This window comes from Nematolebias whitei, chromosome 8 (genome assembly GCF_014905685.2).
Source record: "Nematolebias whitei isolate Nwh7 chromosome 8, NemWhi1, whole genome shotgun sequence".
Lineage (NCBI taxonomy): Eukaryota > Metazoa > Chordata > Actinopteri > Cyprinodontiformes > Rivulidae > Nematolebias > Nematolebias whitei.
In genome coordinates this window covers 42,521,898-42,543,492 of record NC_056505.1, presented here as the reverse complement: position 1 = coordinate 42,543,492, position 21,595 = coordinate 42,521,898, and the positions used below count along the sequence as shown (strand labels likewise).

General features: G+C 43.3%; 1 protein-coding gene across 1 annotated transcript in view; it reads right to left on the bottom strand.

The window, feature by feature from the left end:
• The window catches only part of cacna1ba (calcium channel, voltage-dependent, N type, alpha 1B subunit, a), a 668,325-nt gene that overhangs the window by 190,113 nt on the left and 456,617 nt on the right, over window positions 1-21,595 (bottom strand). Inside the window, exons 33-35 of the mRNA XM_037680745.1 lie at window positions 20,842-21,002; window positions 20,590-20,727; window positions 1,677-1,878 (exon numbers count right to left, since the gene is read on the bottom strand). Coding sequence (XP_037536673.1) covers window positions 1,677-1,878; window positions 20,590-20,727; window positions 20,842-21,002 — 501 coding nt within the window. The remainder of the gene's footprint in view (window positions 1-1,676; window positions 1,879-20,589; window positions 20,728-20,841; window positions 21,003-21,595) is intronic.

Sequence of the window (21,595 nt, the reverse complement as noted above, 5' to 3'; positions counted from 1 at the left end):
ATGCATAATGTATAAAGGCATTTTAAACCCCTCCCACACTCTTGCACTATTCTAAACCTTTCTAAACGCTAAATGCTCTAAAAGAGCACAGCATGCCATGATTTCAGCTCTTTGCCACCAGCCAGTGCTCTCGGCTCATCCATCAATCAGCCAATTATGTGTCATGTCCAGTCTTACTTTGAAAAACTGCGATAGAGCGAGTCTGCGAAAAACGAACCGCAAAGTAACGAGGGACTACTGTAGAAATAAAATGTATTATTATTATCATTATCATTATTATTATTATTAATATTATTATTATCTAGGTGTCCAAAAACTTCTTTAAAAAGTCTTCAGATCATCCATAATGCTTCTGCCAGAGTTTTAATGTGAGTTGGCAGGAGAGGTCATATTTCTCCTGTTTTAGCTTCTCTCCATTGGCTCCCTGTCAAATCCAGAATAGAATTCAAAATCTTACTTCTAACCTACAAAGCTCTCAACAGCCTAACTCCATTTTATATTACAGATCTTATTCCTCCATATTTTCCTAACAGAGCACTTCACTCTCAGACTGAATGCTTACTTGCAGTCCCTAGAGTTTCCAAAAACCGAATGGGAGGAAGATCTTTCAGTTATCAGGCTCCTCTCTTGTGGAACCAACTTTAAGTGTAGAACCACTAGACTGAGGAACAGCTTCTACCCTGAGGCTGTCAGACTCATGAATCTCTAACTAGAATAATCACTGTGAAAAACCATATAATGTTGCTGCTGATCTGTTTCATGTTGCTGCTGATCTGTTTCAATGTTGATGTGTTCATGCGTGCACATCTGCTCACAGACTCATGTTCATGTTTGTGCTGATGTTCAATGTTTTATGTTATGAGTGCTTAGTGTATATTTAGTTGATGTTTTTCTTAGTTCATATCTTAGATGTTGTTACTGTTTTTCTTATACATTTTATTGTTGGATGTAACTGGGACCTTGTGTACATAATTTCGCTCCACCACATGTACCACATGAGGTGCGAATGACAATAAAGAAACTCTGACTCTGACTCTGACTTCCACTGTCTGTGAGGCTGACACATTGTCTGCCTTTAAGATTAGGCTTCAGTCTTTCCTTTTTGATAAATCCTATAGTTAGCGTTGGCTTGGGTCTCCTGAGCTTTCCCCTAGTTATGCTGCTATAGGCTTAGATTGCTGGAGGACAAATTGACCACATTTCCTCACTCTGCTGCTGTCTTTACTTGCTCTACTCTACCTGTTAGTATTTGTAATTATTTCCATCTTAACATGTTTTTTGTCTTTCCTCCTATAGAAAGTCCATCTGGACCTGTCATTCTGTGTTTGTCTGTTTCTACTTCCTGTCCACTCAAACCCTGCTGGTCGAAGCAGATGGCCGCAGGTCCTGAGCCTGGTTCTGCTGGAAGTTTTTTTTCCTGTTAAAAGGTTTCCTTTCCACTGTCTCCTTTGTTCTTGCTCAGGATGGGAGATTGTGACTAAGTAAAGATTCAAAACAATCTGCTGCTTCCTTAGATAGAGAACTTTTACTGTCTTTTATAATGTATGTGAATGTTTTTGTACAGTGCCCTGATGACTTCTGATGTGACTTGGCACTACAGAAATAACCTAAATTGAAATGAACTGAATTAAAATGGACTCATCTATCCAGCACAGTTTGGTGTGTCAGTGCATTACCTCATTCTTTTCCAAGCTGCACTCAGACAGAGCCTTGTCTCCTTGCTCCTGGAAGGTGATAATGATCAATGCAACAAAGATGTTGACGAAGAAGAAAGGGAAGACCACAAAGTAGACCACATAGAAGATGGACATTTCTATCCGGTAGCCTGGACTGGGGCCCTGGTCTTCAAAAGTGGCATCCACAGAGTGCTTCAAAACACTGTAAAGAAAGAAATAAGGAGGTGATATACTGTATAATAATATTATTCTTCTATTGAATAAGCGATAACTACAGTAATTTGTGAAAATTTAGGAAAACACAACAAAATAATTTAAATTAAACTACTGCAAAGCCAGTCACTAACTTGGCCAGACAGCATCAGATGGCTGTGTTTAGAATAACTGCTGTGGTGAAGAAGAGCGAAAGTAAATTCAGAGAAGAAGACTAAATGGTGGAAGATGAAGAAGGAAGAATATTGTGAGGAGTTCAGAGTGGAGCTGTTTGAGGCTCTGGATGGTAAGAAAGAGCTTCCAAATGACTGGACTACTACAGCAACAGTGATTAGAGAGACAGGTAGGAAGGTACTTGGCTAAAGGTAGGAAGGTACTTGGCTAAAGGTAGGAAGGTACTTGGCGTGCCATCAGTTATCAGGCTCCTCTCTTGTGGAACCAACTTCCAGTTTCTGTCTGTGAGGCTGACACATTGTCCTGTTTTAAGACTGGGCTTAAGATTTTCCTTTTTGATAAATCCTATAGTTAGGGTTGGCTTGTTATGCTGCTATAGGCTTAGATTACTGGAGGACAAAATGACCTAATTTCCTTAAATCAATTGGTAAAATTGAATACAACAATTTTCAGTCAGGTCATCTGGACAGTTTCTTTTTTTTGTGCTGAAACATTTCATCTTCCATCCAGAAGTCTTCATCAGTCTAAGGAAACACACAACACAAAACTGATTCTCCCCCCAACTCCACTCCAAAGTGGAAAAGAGCAATTATGTTGGTGCTAAGATGGTCTCTGGGGCACGCCCTCTTCCTCATCAACAGTCATGTCAAACTGGTTCAAAACAACTTTGTTGTGGAAATACGTGGGACATGAAGGAGTTGCGGAGGGACGTTGATGGGCTTAAGAGACAAGTTGAATCATTGAGGGGCATACAAAATGTGCAATTAGAATGACTGGACTTCCTGAGTTGGCAGGTGAATGTAGCACATCGGTGATAGCTAAAAAGCTAATGGAAGTCCTAAAATTTAGCAAATTGCTGCTGACTGATCATGTGTACCGGACACCAGGCAGAAGAGGCTCAGATGGGCGATCAGGAGTTGTCGTGGCTAGGCCTCATTACCAGCAAGAACATGAGGAAATCCTATGGTGGGCACATAGCCGTAGCCATCTCCACTTCAAAGAATCAACCATATTCATTGCAGCTTACTACACCCTGGGAGTGGCAAGGGCATGAGCAGCGTTCACCGAGACGAAGCGGCTACTGCAGAACAGACCGGAGGTTCAATAAGGTCTTCTCTTCCCGGTGTGGCTTCGCATCACACATAGAGGGATGGACAAGGTGCTTGTTGACTCCATTAAAGCTGTGGAATACATCAGGAAAAATATAATTCCGACAATGGGCGGTGAGGATGGAAACAGATCAAAATTAATCTCAGGACTGGTGTCTTTCAATGAACAACTTTTGTTGAACTTGTGTTTGACTCGGATGGTTGGCTGTGGTCCTCTGGTGGCGGTATGTACGATATTTTGTTTTTGTTGGGGGCAGGTGCACAGTGTTAATGCTTCAAACTGATTACCGTAAGTCTTGGGATACAATGTACACCCTAAAATAGGAGCGTTTTTCTTTTTCTTTTTTTTTGTGATTCTACACTAATAACGCTCTGATTTGATTGCCATAACACTTTACTTGTATTAGGGGGTAAGTGTACAATATTAATGCTTTTCATTGATTACTGTAAATTTTGGTATACAGTGTACACCCTGGGCAGCACGGTGGCGCAACTGGTAGAGCTGCTGCCTCTCAGCGAGCAGGTCCTTGGTTCAAACCCCGGTCTAGGGGCCTTTCTGGATGGAGTTTGCATGTTCTCTCTGTGCATGCGTGGGTTTTCTCCAGGTGCTCCGGTTTCCTCCCACAGACCAAAAACATGCATGTTAGACTAAGTGGTAACTCTAAATTGTCCCTAGGTGTGAGTGAGACAGTGAATGGTTGTTTGTCTTGTTTGTCTCTATGTGGCCCTGTGATGGACTTGCGACCTGTCCAAGGTGTACCCCGCCCCTCGCACAGTGATTGCTGGACATGGGCATCAGCGACCCCCGTGACCCAAAATAGAATAAGCGGGTAAAGATAATGGAGTGTACACCCTATAATAAGTGTTTTTCTTTTACCTTTTTTATGATTCCACAGTATTAACACTCTTATTTGACAGCTGTACATATTTGAATTTGATATTTATGGTAATATCTGCATTGTTTTGTTTTTTATTTTTGTGTTTTTTAATTACCATTATATCATATATGGGTAGATGGGAGCCCAGAGAAGGTTGGATTGTGTTCTCTAGGTAAACACTAATGTGTGGATTTTCAGTTGATAGTGTCTTTTGCTTTCTCTGTGTTAGGGTAGGAAAGAGGGGTGGGTTTATACCAGATCAGTCTTTTTTTTTTTGGGGGGGGGGGTTGTTGTTGTTGTTGTTTACTTTCTTTTTTTTTTTTTTGATCAGGTATAGGCTTGTGATATTTTGTATGTAATTTATTTCCTGCTGTTCAATTATGACTAACGTTAAGGATATTGTCCACTCTAGTGGCTGCCTAGTGTCGTGCGTGAGCTGGAATGTGAAATCCCTGAATGGTCCAGTAAAATTCCGGAAAATTATCTCACACCTAAAACAGCTGAAAACTGATATTGCTTTTTTACAGGAGACCCATTTGCATTCTGCAGATAGTGGAAAATTTGTTAAAAAATTGTCTGGTTGGGTGTTTCAGTTTAATTTCCAATCCAAATCAAGAGGGGTGTCAGGATTTTCAGGCTGAGCTGAACAAGAACGAACCCATATGCAGACAGGACGCAGAGGCCAGGACGTAAAATAATAATCACTTTAATAATCAAAAATAAATAGCTGATGTGGCAGCAAAACTCACAGACAGGATCAGGTCAGAATTATACACAGAAGACAGGAGACAAACCAGGGGCTGTAACAGACGATGCACCGACAATGACTGAAACACAGACCAGAGCTTATATACACACAGACTAGATGATACAAAATACAAACACCTGAAGGACACGTGGGTGGAGCTGATCGGGGTAATTACTGAGAGACACTAGGGCAGGGGTGGGCAATTATTTTTTCCATGGGGCCACATGAAAAACAACAAATATTGTGGAGGGCTGGCACAAATGACTTTTTCATTCAACCTTTATTTGGACAGGTAAATCCCATTGAGCCTCGAGGACTCATTTACAAGAGAGACCTGATTTCAACTTAACTCAATACTGCATAATATTAATAGTATTTCATTATTAAAAGCAGTACATAGCACTGTTTTAACAAGCTGGTAAGAGTATTTGTTATGATTAAGCAACGAAAAAACGAGGTTTCCTTACAAAAAATGTCATTTATTCAATTAAATTTCCCAGTACAATGGTAAACTGTTAACATTTTTACCATTTGTGACGTTATATTAATGATAATTTTCAGTCACATTCACCCCAAAACTCATTTTGAGTTTTATATACTGCTGGAAAAATGTTCTTAGCTTTGTAAATATATCACAATATTGTCTTTGTACTCCAAATATTATGAAACATCATATAATAGTGATCGTCACTGAACTGTGATTTCGAGTCCCGGTTCTTTACGTGCCTACATTTGTAGTCTAAACATCTCATTTGGTGTTTTTCAGTTCTTTGTTCTTGTTTAGTGAGAGAAGTCTAGTCTCTGTTGGGCTTTAACGGAAATGTTAAAGTCAGGTTGAAGGTCTGAGGTGGAGATGTGAAGCAAAGCTGACATCTTCATTGAGAGAGGATCTATATCTGGATTTGGTTAACTTCATTTGTTTACATATGTATTTTGTAATTCCCCTTACGGGGGCCGGTCAGAGTCAACCAAAGGGCCGCATGTGGCCATGGGGCCGTACAATGCCCAGGTCTGCACTAGGGAGTACAGACACAGCGAGACTGACAGAGGGATACCATCCTTACAGTAACTTCCCCCCAAGGATGCCCCCTGGTGTCCCCAGAAAGACCCCCAAAAAACTAGGGTGGGCGGAGGGAGGAACTGCAAGGATGGAGGGCACAAGGAAACACTTGAGTGGGGCCAGGACAAAAAACACACACAGGGAACAAACAAAAAAGATCCAAGTGGTCAACAGATTGTTCCAAGGCAGACCTAGTCCAAAAACCCTAGGGCAGGTCAGGCAAGGAGCCTGGACAAGGCGAGAGACCAAGGTGAGGTGAGGGACCAAAGCGAAGCGAGAGACCAAGGTGAGGCATGGGACCAAGGTGAGGTGTGGGACCAAGGCAAAGCGTGAGACCAAGGTGAGGCGTGGGACCTAGGCAAGGTGAGGGACCAAGGCGAGGCGTGGGACCAAGACGGGGCGTGGGGCCAAGGTGAGGCGTGGGACCAAGGCGAGGAACCTGGACGAGGCGAGGGGACATGAGGGCTCAGATCTTCTGCGGCAGGATCTTTGAAGACGAGTTCTTCTGCTGCAGGTTCAGGAGTTGTCGTGGGACACGAGGTTGTGAAGCTGGGATCTTCTGCGACAGGGTCAGTAGCTGTGGAGCTGGGATCTTCTGCGGCAGGGTCAGGAGCTGTCAAACACAGACCTTCTGACGGCGCAGGACCCTCTGGAGGCGCAGCTGGCGTAGGACCCTCTGGAGACACAGCTGGCGTAGGACCCTCTGGATGCGCAGCTGGTGTAGGACTCTCTGGAGGCGTGGGACCATCGGTTGACATAGCGACCTCGGCGGACCTGGGACCCTCGTGGACGTAGCGACGTTGGTGGACCTGGGACCCTCGGTGGACGTAGCAACGTTGGCAGACCTGGGACCCTCGGTGGACGTAGCAACGTCTGTGGACCTGGGACCCTCGGTGGACATAGCGACGTTGGCGGACCTGGGACCCTCAGTGGATGTTGAGACCTCTGTAGAGACCTCTGAAGTGGCGGCTGAGTCTTCAGCGGCTGAGTCTTCGGCGGCTGAGTCTTTGGCGGCTGAGTCTTCGGAAAGAGTGAAGACCTCAGCGGGTGGAGCGAAGACCTCAGCGGGCGGAACAGGAGCGAGGACCTCAGCGGGCGGAGTGAGGACCTCAGCAGGTGGAGCGAAAACCTCAGCAGGTGGAGCGAAGACCTCAGTGGGCAGAGCAAAGACCTCAGTGGGCAGAGCAGGAGCGAGGACCTCAGCGGGCAGAGTGAGGACCTCAGCGGGCGGAGTGAAGACCTCAGCGGGTGGAGCGAAGACCTCAGCAAAGACCTCAGCAGGCAGAGCAGGAGCGAGGACCTCAGCGGGCGGAGCAAGGACCTCAGTGGGCAGAGCGAGGACCTCAGCAAAGACCTCAGCAGGCAGAGCAGGAGCAGGAACGAGGACCTCAGCGGGCGGAGCGAGGACCTCAGTGAAGACCTCAGCGGGCAGAGCAGGAGAGAGGACCTCAGCGGACGGAGCAGCGGCAAGGACTTCAGCGGATGGATCAACCACGGGGGCTGCGTGCAGCGTGGGGTCCACCTCGGGGGCTGCGTGCAGCATGGGATCCACCTCGGGGGCTGCGTGCAGTGTGGGATCCACCTCAGAGGCTGCGTGCAGTGTGGGATCCACCACGGGGGCTGCATGCAGTGTGGGATCCACCACGGGGGCTGGATCATCTGCGACGGGATCTGGACCTAGCGTGGACGGTGGGTCTACAGAGGCAGGATCTTGCTTTATTTTCAAAGTTTTGAGTCCAGTAAGAAGCTGCTGATATTCAGGATGCTGGATTAAACCAGGTTGGGATAATAGAAACTTTTCGACAAGGGTGAGCACAGTATCTAGAAAGTCCAGGTTATTTTTAGCAGAAAAAAGGAGACTTTGCAGAGTGTGGTTTATTTGAGATAATTCATGGGGTTGGAGCTGAGAAGTCTTGGGGCTAGTTTTGTGAGGAGCTCTATTCAGAGACGAGGGGTCAAGATCTGCCCTCACCGGAAACCTCGGAGGTGAGGTGACGGTACCTGCCCCCATGGAGACACCAGGACCAGGTTCAGGAAGCTCAGTCTCGCCGGACTGAGCAGAAGCAGCTTGGAGCGATGGTGGGTTGTCGGGTTCCGCCCTCACCAGAGTCCTAGGAGGTGAGGCGACGGGACCCGCCCTTGTGGAGGCATCGGGACTGGTTTCCGTTAGCTCAGTCTCGCTGGACCGAGCAGGAGCGGCCCAGAGCAACGGAGAAGCGTCGAACTCTGCCCTCACCAAAATCCTGGTAAGTGAGGCAACAGAATCCGTCTCCACTACCGCGCCAGGAATGTCTTCTGGAAGCTCGGCTCGGTCGGAAACGTGGAAGGTGCCGGAACGAGCGCCATGGACCACTTCCAGGTTCGTCCTCCGGCTCTGCGTCTTCTCCCGACGTCCACCCCGAATAGCCGAACGGAGCTGAGGATGAGGAGGAGCTGTAATCGTGGGTCACGCGGTCTCCCTGTAGCCGGGACCTTCTCTCTTCTTCGAGGACCAGGAGGGGAGAAGGCAGGATTTCCACCTCCTGGCAGTAACTTCTTTGTGCCGGCACGGGTTGGATCTGGAAACCGCCACACCGGAACACGATCTCCTCCATCTGCGTGGGCTCAAGAGAACAGGTAAGCGAGGTCGAGGAATTCTGTCTGCTGGGTTCTGATTTTGATCGGTGCATACTGTCAGGATTTTCAGGCAGAGATGAACAAGAACGAACCCATGTGCAGACAGGACGCAGAGGCCAGGACGTAAAATAATAATCACTTTAATAATCAAAAATAAATAGCTGACATGGCAGCAAAACTCACAGACAGGATCAGGTCAGAATTATACACAGAGCACAGGAGACAAACCAGGGGCTGTAATAGACGATGCTCCGACAATGACTGAAACACAGACCAGAGCTTATATACACACAGACTAGATGAGACAAAATACAAACACCTGGAGGACATGCGGGTGGAGCTGATCGGGGTAATTACTGAGAGACACTAGGAAGTACAGACACAGTGAGACTGACAGAGGGATACCATCCTTACAAGGGGTGCTATTATAGTTGGTAAGCAGGTGCAAAATACAGCCTTCATTGTGCATGTTGATAATGCTGGGCATTGTGTTATAGTGGTAGGGAAGTTTTACGTGCTGCAAGTGATTTTGGTTTCAGTATATGCTCCCAACTGATCTCAGTTGTGATTACATTGTTAGTAACCTTTGCTCAAATATACAGAATATGTCAACACATAATCTTATAATTGGCGGTGACACAAATTGTGTGCTTTCATCTCTTGATCGTAGTTCAATGGGGAAAACTAAGTCCACTCAACTAATCAACTCATTCCTTGAATCATATGGTGAAGCTGATGTATGGCATTTCAAGACCATACTCATTCTTTTCCCCAGTCCATAAGACCTACTCTAAAATAATTTCTTTCTTGATAAACAAATTAAGCCTTTGGTGAAGGAATGTGATTATGGGGCCATGGTTATCTCAGACCATGGTCCACTTATTATTAAATTATTTATCCCAGTCACAAAATCTGTATTTCGTCCTTGGCGGTTCAACCCCTTACTTTTATCTGAGGAAGACTTTGCCAAATTTTTTACAATTTTTCTTTGAAGTTAACCAAACACGAGAAATGCCACTCTGTACTGTCTGCACAGCAAAATCTGTAGTGTTGTTTTTTTAGTGTTAATAATTTTGAGTTGATGGGTGTTGATTTGAGAAATAACACTTGTGGTGATCAGAAAGCTCTGTGAGCAGTGTCATTCAGTTAAATGTTAACTCCTGTGACTGAGTTAGGTTCACTCTAGGTGGAGTTGATAAATGTTTTTTAAGTTGTGACTGATCTTATTATTGTGCTAATTCCTATGGTGCTGGGAAGTTGCTTATTTTTAAAATTAAAATAAATATAAAGAAAAATGTTGCTTTTCTTTATTCAACTTGCTCGCTGTTGCTGGTCAACACATTTGAACATATCATGTAACTGTAAAGAGTGTGTTGTGTGTGTTGACTTTCTGTAGCCTAGCAGGTGACTACAAGAATTTTCAGATTTGGTGACTTGCATGTTAGGCTTGTAAACACAGAATGCACTTATAATGTTTTGTAAAGCCAAACAATGAATTTGAACACATTAGTGAAAGGAAATAACACAATTTTAGTGTTAAAAATATGTTTCATAAAATAACACAATGTATGTTAAAAAATTCATTCACCCTTTATTTAGACAGGTTAATCCCATTGAGCCTCAAGGACTCATTTACAATTAGAGAACTGATTTAAACACACACAAAAGGAGGAGTGGTGGTGCAGAGGCTAGAGAGGGTGGGCCTGTGATCAAAGAGTCTCCAGCCAACCCATGTTCAAGTCCCAGACCAGCAACATCAAAATGTGGGTGGGAAAGGTGCAACACCCACCCTGGGCCCATGAGCAAGGCCCTCAGCAACCCCAGATGGCAACTCCACCGCACACGTGCGCACCCACACACGCAATGGGAAAAATGCAGAGAATTAATTTCCCAATTGAGAATTGATAGAGTACAATAAATAAAAAAATAACACAATTTTAGTTATAAAAGTACTTAATTGCATCATAAAATAACAATTATATTAAAAAATTAACACAGTGAACGGGAATAACACTATTTTGAATTAAAAGTGCCTTTAAGTGGTGTCATAAAACAACATTAAGGGTGTCAAATATTTAACACTATTAAAGAGTTAAAATATAAACACTTTTCAAAGTGTACTTTTAACTCAGAATCTGTGAGAATTATATAAATTCAGAAAAAGTGTCAAATTTAACACTCTGTGAGTTGAATTAACACTCCTGTTTTTGCTGTGTGGGAGGCATTAAAGGTCTACCTGAGGGGTCAAATAATTTCTTACTGTGCAAACAAAAAAGAAAAAAGAAGGGGGTAGTATGGCTAAGACAATTAACGGCTGAGATACAGTTAGACAGAGAATATAGCCACTACCCTTCATGGAATCTAATGAAAAAATGTTTGTTAACTCAAACTGAATTTAATACTTTGTCTACTCCGCAGGCAGAGTATTTCTCTAAATCTAGACAGGGTTACTATGAATATAGTGAAAAGGCAGGACGCTTGCTCGCACATCAGTTGCGGCAATGGTCAGCCAACCAAATTATTACAGCAATAAACAATAAACAGGGAGCTGCATGCCACAACAATGCTGAAATTAATGCATGTTTTAGTAAATTTTACCAGTCATTGTATACGACTGAGTCATTAGCTAACATATCGGACATGGAGAACATTTTTGGAGATCTTGAACTTCAGTGAATCCTGATCTCACTAAGATCTTGGAGAGGGAGTTCTCTACAGATGAGATAAACTCAACGATGATATTATATGGTATGATATTATATGATGTGATATGATACGATATGATATATTATATATGATATCATATCATATCATATGGTATCATATGATATATGATATACGATGTGATATGATACGATGAGTCCAGCTACAGGCAGGAGGTGGAACACCTGGAGTGCTGGTACAGGAGGAACAATATTCACATCAATGTGAAGAAGATGAAGGAGAGGATGTCGTGGACTTCAGAGAGAACAAACACACCCACATCCCCCCCCCCCACACACACACACCCATACAGGAGGATCTGTAGCAGAGGTGGTCTCCAGCTACAAGTACATGGGTGTGCACCTGAACAACAAACTCAGCTGGGGCAAGAACACTACCTGCCTGATCAAGAAAGCTCATCAGAGACTCTACTTCCTCAGGCGGCTGAGGCGAGTTGGACTGGGAAGCTCAGTCCTCACCTCCTTCTACAGGTGTGCAGTGGAGAGCATCCTGTGCTCCAGCATCAATGTGTGGCATGGAGGCTGCACAACTGCAGAAAGAAAAGCTTTGCAGAGAGTGGTGAAGGCTGCACAGAAGACTGTTGGAGTCAGTCTCCCCTCCTTCACAGACATCTACACCTCCAGATGCAGGAAGAGGGCCACCTGCATCACGAAGGACCCCGTTCACCCAGCACACTCACTTTTTGCCCCGCTTCCCTTGGGTAGAAGGTTAAGGAACATTAAGTGCAGAATCACTAGACTGAGGAACAGCTTCTACCCTGAAGCTGTTAGACTCACAAATCCCTAATCAGGATTATCACTGTGAAAAAAATTAACTGTAATGCCACTTGATTGTTAATATGTGCTGCTGACTATCCATGCTGCTGATCTCATGCTGCTGATTTATTTCAAGCTGCTGTATTCATTTGTACTCCTCTGCTCACACAGACTCATGTTTGTGCTGCTGTTGTTCAGTGTATTGTATTTGCACTATTGTTTAGCATATTCTTACTGTAGTTTAGCATATTTCTTAGTTTTTATCTTTGATCTTATTATTGTTTTTCTTTTACAATTCATACTTTTGTTGGCTGTAACTGGGACCCTGTGTACACAATTTTTTTCCTCCAAATGTACCACATGTGATGCGAATGACAATAAAGAACCTTGATATGCAAAATGGGAAATCCCCTTATGACCAGATGGCTTCCCATCTGAGTTTTTAAAGAAATTCTCAAATCTACTCTCACCCTTATTAAGGTCTGTGTTTGAGGAGCTGTTGCACAGACATTGCCGCTGTCCATGTGTCAAGCTGTTATCTCACTGATATCTAAGAAAGACAAATATCCTCAAAATTGTGGCTCATATAGACCTATCTTGCTTCTAAATACTGGTGTAAAAATTTTTGCAAAGATCCTGGCAAAACCACTTGAGCTGGTGGTACCCACAATCGTCTTGCCTTACCAGACAGGGTTTATTAAAAACCATCTGGCTTTTTTCAATGTTAGGCAGCTGCTTGATGTGTTGTACACTCCTAGTTCACCGGAACACACCTGTGATGAAGTCATTATTTCATTAGATGCAGAGAAAGCATTTCACTGGGTGGAGCGGGACTACCTCTTCGAGACTTTAAAGTTATTTTAATTTGGTCCCAAATTTATATAATGGGTGAGGCTGATATATACGTCCCCAATGGCGGCGGTCCGAACTAACTGTAACATCTTTCTATTTCGAACAGCAGCGGGGAATGAGACAGTGGTGCCCGCTTTCACCACTTCTTGTTGCGTTGGCGATAGAACCATTGGCTGTAACTTTGCAGTAGAAGTCCATCATTAAGGGGATAAATCGACTAGGTACAGAACACAAAGTTTTTTTTTATATGTGGACAACATGCTTTTGTATATATCAGACCCCTTGCCAGTATCTCTGAATTATTTACTTTGCTTAAAAAATTTGGGAAAATATCTGACTATAAGGTCAACCTTCAAAAGAGCAAACTGATGCCTGTGACCTCCATAGAAAAGAAAATCTTGAACACCGTACCCTTTAAAATTACTTTAAAAAAATTAAGTACCTTGGTATCTGGGTAACTCGAGATCATCAGAACCTCTATAAAACCAATTATCTACCTCTCATGGCAAACCTTAAACAGGACATTGCTAGATGGCAATTCCTACCTGACACTCTAGGGGACAGAATAAACTCTGTAAAAATGAATATCCTACCTAAATTACTATACCTGTTTCAGAATCTGCCAATCTTCCTTACTAAAATTTTCTTTACCAATCAAAACAGCCAGATATCAGTATTTATTTGGAATAAAAGCATCCACGGATTGCCTATAGGGTCTTACATCTGCCCTGCAGACTTACAGGCATGTCACTTCCTAACTTCATGCACTATTATTGGGCAGCTAATATCAGAGCTCTTCTGTTTTGGGTGGGTAGGGACACCCCTTCTCCTCATTGGTTGGCCTTGGAAAGGGCCTCATTTATATCCAGTTTTCCTTCTGTGTTACTCTGCTCTCAGCTGCCCTTTAAACAATCAATATCAACCTACACTTCTAACCCAATTGTGACCTGGGCAGTTATGATTTGAACTCAGCTCAGGAGGGCATTTAACTCTACAGAGTTACTGTTTTTGGCACGTGTCAAATAATCACATGTTTGCTACCTCAGTAGCTGATACAGCTTTTGACACCTGGGTCTTGAGGGGAGTGCATTCACTGTGTGATCTCTATGTTGATGGTAGATTTGCCTCTTTTTAACAGCTGTTACAGAAGTTTAACATTCACAAGTCACTGTTTTTTAGATATCTGCAGCTGAGACATCTTGTGAGATCTAACTCTGACAGTTTTCCTTTATACCCCTTTTAACATTTTGTGGCTAAGATTTTGGAGCGCAGGTCTGATACCAAGGGGGCCCTTAGCAAAACGTATACACTGCTCAGTTCATACAATGAGTCCAGTTTGGACTCCCTTAAACTGAAATGGGAAGCAGACTTGGAGGAACCCATATCAGACTCTGCCTGAGACATACTGTAATCCAATTCAAGGTAGTGCACAGGCTGCACTGGTCCAAAGACAAGCCATACAAGATCAAGTCTGATCTGGACCCTGCATGCAATCGCTGCAAACAAACTCCAGCTACACTAATGCATACATTTGGCCATGTCCCAAACTGCAAACTTTTTGGCAATCTATATATGACACCTTCTCTGGAATATGTGGCAAAACTGCATATGTACATTGGATAAGAAAGGTGATGTACCATATCCATCTGGAAAAGAATCAAATACCGTGAAGGGTTCTGTAGAAAGATTCTGGGACACCGGGCAGCCCTTTATGTCATTTGTTGAGAACCTGTGTGTAGTTTGTGTATGTCTGACTGGTCCGGTGTGGGAAGGCTGGGGTGGGAGGGGGTTTTGTTACGTGTTCTTTTGTTTGGTGTTCTTTTGTTGTGTTCTTCTGTTTTCTTTGTGTAAAAAGCAAAAAAAAAAAATCAATAGGCTGTTAAAAAAAATAATCTGTCTAGAGGACCTGACTTAACTTTATTAAGATTTACTTAATAATTTTCTAATTAATTAATTAATAATTCCCTCTTGTTGTTCATCCCACTAGTCTTTCTGACTTTCCCCATGTAAACAATAAAGTGACGACAGGTTTGATACTACCAGAAGATTTACATATTTTACACCTTCAAGGCCTTCATGACTGATTAACTTAACTGGTATTAAGCATGTGACAAGTTCTTTAACAATCATTGACTGTTGAGTTAATTTAGGAAAGTATGATTGCATTCATTGTTGAAGTTAAAGTAATAATAGTGTTTTCTTTACTTTTTTTGTTTGATTAGTTTAAACTTTGAGTTATAAAACAGAAGGGTCTGAAGTAGAATCCTCCCCCACTTCGACTTGTGTAAACTCAAGACAAAAATGGAATTTTGAAAAACTCATTGGCTGATCACAACTAAGGTTCCCACCTTTATTTAAATACAATTGCTTTGATTGGATAAACCATTACAAACGCTCTCTGAAATTTTAAAAGTGAGCCGCATGCTCGTTTTCACTCTCTTACATTCTGCTTCATGTTTTTGCTCTTTTGTTCCACTTCTTTCCTTTTTTTTTTCCAAGTTTTATGCTTCATGTACTCTTCACATCTTCACTCTTGTTTATTAGAAAATTTTGTTCATTCATAAAGTTTTTTTATTTGATCCAGTCTCCTTGTTGTTTGAGACAATTTTCTAAGTAACCTGCCAACCAGAAACACTGGTTTGATTTAATGTAGTAAAGTAAAGTCAGACCGAACTTCTCCAGTAACTCCGGGAGTTTGTAAGTAGTTCCTCCGGCAGAGACTTCCTGACTTCATCACCAGTTCCATCCAGTCATATCACCATGGAGAGACCCGCGTTTACTGCTGGAACCAGAGCTGAAAAACTCCAGCCGAAGCTAAGAAGTTCCCAGAGGAACTCAGTCCTTTTAGAACCCTTTCAACACTTCATGACTCACATGACTTACCAGTACTGCTGCAGGACCACTTCAAGATTACTGAAGACTGGTGAGAGTACTACTGTACTTTCACCATTCCTTTTCACTCTGTACACCTCAGATTCCCAGTACAACACAGACTCCTGCCATCTGCAGAAATATTCAGATGATTCTGCAGTTATGGTTTTAACTGCATATTTTTAATTGATTTAGCCTTGGTTTTAAAGTTTTTAAAGTTTTTTAATCACATTTTTATTTTGTTTTTATAAGCCAGATGTCAAAGACAAATCTCAATTTCATTGAATGTTATGGACAATAAAGTTGAATTGATTGATTGATTGATTGATTGATTGATTGATTGATTGATTGATTGATCAGAGATGGACAAGAAGCTGAGAACAGGGAACTGGTGGACTGCTTTGTGGCATGGTGTGAAAACAATCATCTCATCTTGAATGTGAACAAAACAAAGGAGATGATTGCAGATTTCAGGAGAAACAAGAAAGGGCCAAACACCATTTCCATCATGGGAGAAGAAGGTGGTAGAGAAGTGCAAATACCTTGGGGTCCACCTGAACAACAGACTGGACTGGAGATGTAACAGTGAAGCCATCTACAAGAAGGGACAGAGCAGACTGAGGAAGCTTAAGCCCTTCAGTGTTTGCAGCAAGATGCTGCATATCTTCTATAAGTCTGTTGTAGAGAGTGTTATCTATTCTGCCATCACCTGCTGGAGTGACAGCACCAGAGCAAGCGGCTTAAACTCAACAACCTAATAAAGAAGGCTGGCTCAGTTCTGGGGACTCCTCTAAAACCTTTGTAGATGATTGTACAAAGAAGGATTCTTCATAAAATGAAGACAACCCTAAACACCCTCTTCATCAGACTGTCATACAACAACAGAGCATCTTCAGTCAGAGGCTTCTTCAGATCCACTGCAAGTCAAGATCCTTCCTGCCCACAGCCATCGTTATCTAGACCAACTCTTTAATGAAACCAAGATGATGAGTTACATCATTTAATTTACCTTTGGGATGAATAAAGTATTTTTAATTTAATTGAATGGAATTAAAGACATCTCCCAGTAGGCTGAGAGCTTCTTAACAAAGCTGTATTTTCTTCTAGTCCCTTTGAAGTCATAAAATAAGTATTGTACTCTGATCTATCTATAATATGAACTTCTGTGGCTTTGTCTGTTTAGCTGTCTTTGATAAGTTTCAAATTTTGAACTTTTCGTTTAATTTCATTTTATTTGTTAATTTCAGTTAAACCTGCCCCTCAACTCATAACAGACCAAAGCTCTTAATTTTTGCCTCAACGTCCCACTTTGTTTTATTCATAAATATCACGTTTATTTTATTTCAAGATTACATTTTTTACTATTTTTACTATTTGTCATACTTGTTATTATATGATTATATCTCAATAAATGTCACATAAACAGGGTCAAATTTAATTAATTTCTGTGTGTGTTTTAATGTAATTATGATATTTCTCTGAAGAAAAAAACTCAAGGTTTGGGGTGATTTATTGAGACTGATAATCCTTTTTTTTTTTTTTTTTTTTTAGCTCAGTTTAAGTGTAGAAACATTGTGAAGTGTTTCAATGAACTTATCATCATCGCTCAATTTTTTATTTTTTTTTTAAAAGAGAGAAGAAAGAAGAATAATTAAATAATAAAAGAGAAATAGATAAAACGAGAGACCACCACGACAAAACAACATGCACAGCACAATGCCACCCACAATATCACCATGAAACATTCGACATTGCACAAGGAATCATCTAGCTTCCACCACTACCCAACCTAGCGTGCATCTGTCACAGCACCTGAATCCAAACACCCGCGCAAGCACGCCTGCCACCACCAGATTTCTCCAAAAGAATGCCCAATAGTGGACGCGGGGGCCCACAGACCCGTCCCCCAGGACACAATGGCAACATAGGGAGGACCGGAGCCACAGACACACAGCGGCCCACAGGCCCGGAGCCCCAGGAGTCTCCCAACAGGGAGAACCGCACCCCCCCAGAGAGGAGCAGAGGAAAGAACCGGGTGACCCCAGCCACCACAATGCAGAGCCTCCAGGAAGCTGCAGCGACGAGCCCACAGGTCCGGCCGGCGACCCATTCCCCCCCCCCCCAGTAGATCCGGCCATGGACACCGAGCCCCAAGCCCCGAGGCCATACCACCCCCCGGCAGAGCCCCGACAGAGCCAGGGCACCCAGGCCCCGCCAGGCAGCAACCAGGGCAGACCGACGTGCACCCCACCACCCAGCCCAGACACCGAGAGCCACCAATGCACCGACGGCAAGGGGGTCCCCCGCCAAAGGGGGGCACGACCGGGGGGAGTGGGCCCCACACCAAATGTGGGGCCAAAATTGATCCAAGAGAGGGGTACCACCAAAAACCCAACCTGAGCAACCAACAGGCACACACAGATAGCATGCACCATCTACCTGACAGCGACCACAGGCCGGCCCCAGCCCAAAGGGCAGAGCAGCAGGGAGCCGCAGCTGAGGAGGGCCGGCCCCCACATCAAGAGCCCCGCACCATAGGCCCGGAGACGCCCCAGCACGCCACCTATGCACCCCCCCACACACACAGCACCCCCACCGCAAATGCCACACAGGAAGACCAGCCAGTGCCCCGATGAGGCGAAGCCACGCCCCCAACCGCCGCCCTACACCACCAATGACCACACGTTCACTACCATAGCCGACCCCCCGCCGAAAGCCGGCAGCCACCCCGGTCAAAGTGCCGGCCATCGCAACCAGGAACCTAGATTAAAAGAATCGGAACAGCCCAGGAGGAACCAAAGCACCGGCCCCATCACTGACCGCCCCCAAGGCCCAAAGCCCACCCACAGCCCAGACCCCAACAATGTGCCCCCCTCCCCCTCCATCCCAGACCCCTAGTGTCACACGGAGAAAGGAGGTGTTTGTGAAAAAATAAATAAAGACTGATAATCCTATAAATTATAGATATATAGTTTTCCCTCTTTTTGAGAGTGGTTCCCCAAGGTTTGATAAATTATTAATTAGTAATAATTCATAATTTATATATTCTATAATCTACTCCTACAAGAGCATGATGGGAAATATGAGTACTTTGAGTCGCTACTCAAAGTGAATGAGTGAATGAGTGAACAAAATGAAAGGAGAAAAGAGTAGTGGTCATAAAAACTGTAAAACTAAGAAGTGGGGGTGAAGTTTAAAAAGCTTTACAGAGGAAGAAGAAGGGGAAAGCAGCAGGACCAGATGACATACCATTGGAGATTTGGAAATGTCTCGGAGACTCCGCGGAGGTTCGCGTGTAGTCAAGGTAGACTCAACGCGGACTCGAAAAGGACGTCTGCCGGCCATATCCACGTAAAGATCAATTTTTATGACCGTGTATGCGTACTCAGTGTCGCACAATAAACTGCCCGGCAATAGATTGTTTTGTATGTGACACCAACTGCTCTCTGTGTTCTGAGCAACCAGTCGCAAGTATGTGCAGTGCGACTGCCACTCTCTGTGCAGTGCTCACAGGTGTGTGGTGGCTGCTCTGGTGGTGAAGAAATTAGGCTAAGCACCCAAGTAGCTCATTGAATTTGCTAGAATCCATTCGAAAATATTCTAAATGTTTCTCGCTGTCCATTGTCTTCATGTCCCACCTTATTTTCTTTTGTTTTTTTGCCAAGAGGAAAGTGATCACTTCCTCCTCATCTGTTAACACTGAAATTGTGAGAAATGAAGGAATTTGTCACTAGAGAATTAAAATCTGCACGCTCGAGTATGAAGTCTCAACCATCTGCAGACAGTCCACGTGTAGTCGCGCGGCTCACGGAGTACGCACAGTACACCTGAGTATGTTGTGGCCTTAATGAAAGGTGACTATTTGTGACCAGCAATATGGTTTCATGCCAGGCACCACAGGCACCACAGATGCCATCTTTGCCTTGAAGATGCTGATGGAGAAGTACAGAGAGGGTCAGAAAGAACTTCGTTGTGGATTTAGGGACACAGAGCTGTCCTCCAAAATGAAAGGTGAAGGCATTTGCTTTTACGTCTATGGTGGCTGGAGTTCTGGTTTGACAGTAATCCCGTAACTCTATTCCTGGACCTGAAAAGCCTTTTCTTCCACTGTGAGTTAATTACATTCATCCTGGTCATGTGTACATTTTGCCACACCAACCACCATTTAACACTTTCCATCAGATCCTGGGCATGGAGCAGACCGATATAATTTTGAGTAGCTATGTGAAAATTTTCATAAAAAATAAAATAGCAACAGGGCCCCAAAGCAAAGTCCTTGTATAGGCAAATGTACTTGTAAATCAACAATTATGATACTTTTTTAAAACACAATCATGGTTCATCATAATTTGTGGGTGCTCAAAGGACAAAAAAACCTGCACATTTCAGAGGTCTACTGGATAATGTTTACATATAACATTGTGATCTGTGGTGAGAGCAGTGAACAGGTGGTTGAGAACTTGGAGAGGTGCAGGTATGTACTTGAAAGAAGAGGAATGAAAGTCAGCCATAGTAAGACAGAGTACATGTGTGTGAATGAGAGGGAGGCCGGTGGACCAGTGAGGCTACAAGGAGCAGAGGTTACAAACATGCAGGACTTCAAGTACTTGGGGTCCACTGTTCAAGAAAATGGGGAGTGCAGAGAGAGGCCAGACTGAGAAGGTTTGGACATGTCCAGAGGAAGGATAGTGGGTATATTAGTAGAAGGATGTTAGCAATGCAGCTGTCAGAAAAAAGACAAAGAGGAGATTCAATATATGGATGCAGTTAGAGAGGACATTGAGGTAGTTGGAGTGGGGACAGAGGATGCAGAGGACAAAGTGAAATGGAGGAGGATGGCTTGCTGTGGAGACCTCTGAAAAGGGAACAGCTGAAAGAAGAAGATAATTTAAAAGGGCTGTTTTAAAACTTACGTTGGCCAGCCCTCCCCTGTGGAGACAGTGAAAAGAGTCAGGAACGCCCACAGCACATTGTCATAATGGAACTCGTATTTTTTCCACTCTCTGGGCATTGCTGCCACCTCATCTTTGTCGTAGTCTAGGAATTGTCCTCTGGAAGACATGAAGTAATGTCTGACATTAGATTGGTACGTCTCAGCATTTGACACTTGACAGTTTTAACAATTCTGAGAAAAGTGATGGGAATGCTGGAAGGTTTAGACCGACTTGCAGTCCTTTTCCAAGGTTTTGGACTCATCGGTGCAATAAAAGAATTTCCCCTTGAACAGCTGAACTGCAATAACAGCAAAAATGAACATGAAGAGGATGTAAACGATGAGGATGTTCAGCACGTTCTTCAAAGAGTTGACCACACAGTCAAACACCGCCTGAGAACACAGAAAATACACATTTTACACATATCAGCATAGTACTCAAAGGCATATGCAATACAGTCTGCTAAAAAGTATTATGCGTGTCTTTCTTAAGTACATTTGTGTGTAAGTATCCAAGCTCTGAAATAGGAAACATTAGGAACATTCTGTTGAGTAGGCAGTATTCAGAATAAATACTTTCTAACAAAACTTTCGAATATTGAGAAAATAACATGACTGTAATTCTGCTGGATTGATGTAAACTCCTGTTTAATGCCTTTTTAATCATTAACAGTATGCCTAATTCATGATGTACTTAATGTACAATTCCACAAAATAAATAAATAAATAGGAAAGAAAAGAAAAAAAACAGAGGAACTGTTGGAGATTAAAAAAACTTCTAAACCTCCAAAAATTTAGATCCAAAGTTGTTTTGTCAAAAACTGTTTCTATTTTAGAGGTCAAAATATGGCCATGTCATTAAAATAACACTTGTGTTCTTGCAGCAATAATCATAACAAATCAAACTAAATTGATGAACCACAAAAATGTTAAATCTTGTCATCTGGACTGGGGGGGGGGGGGGGGGGCGGGGACAGAGTGCCAGC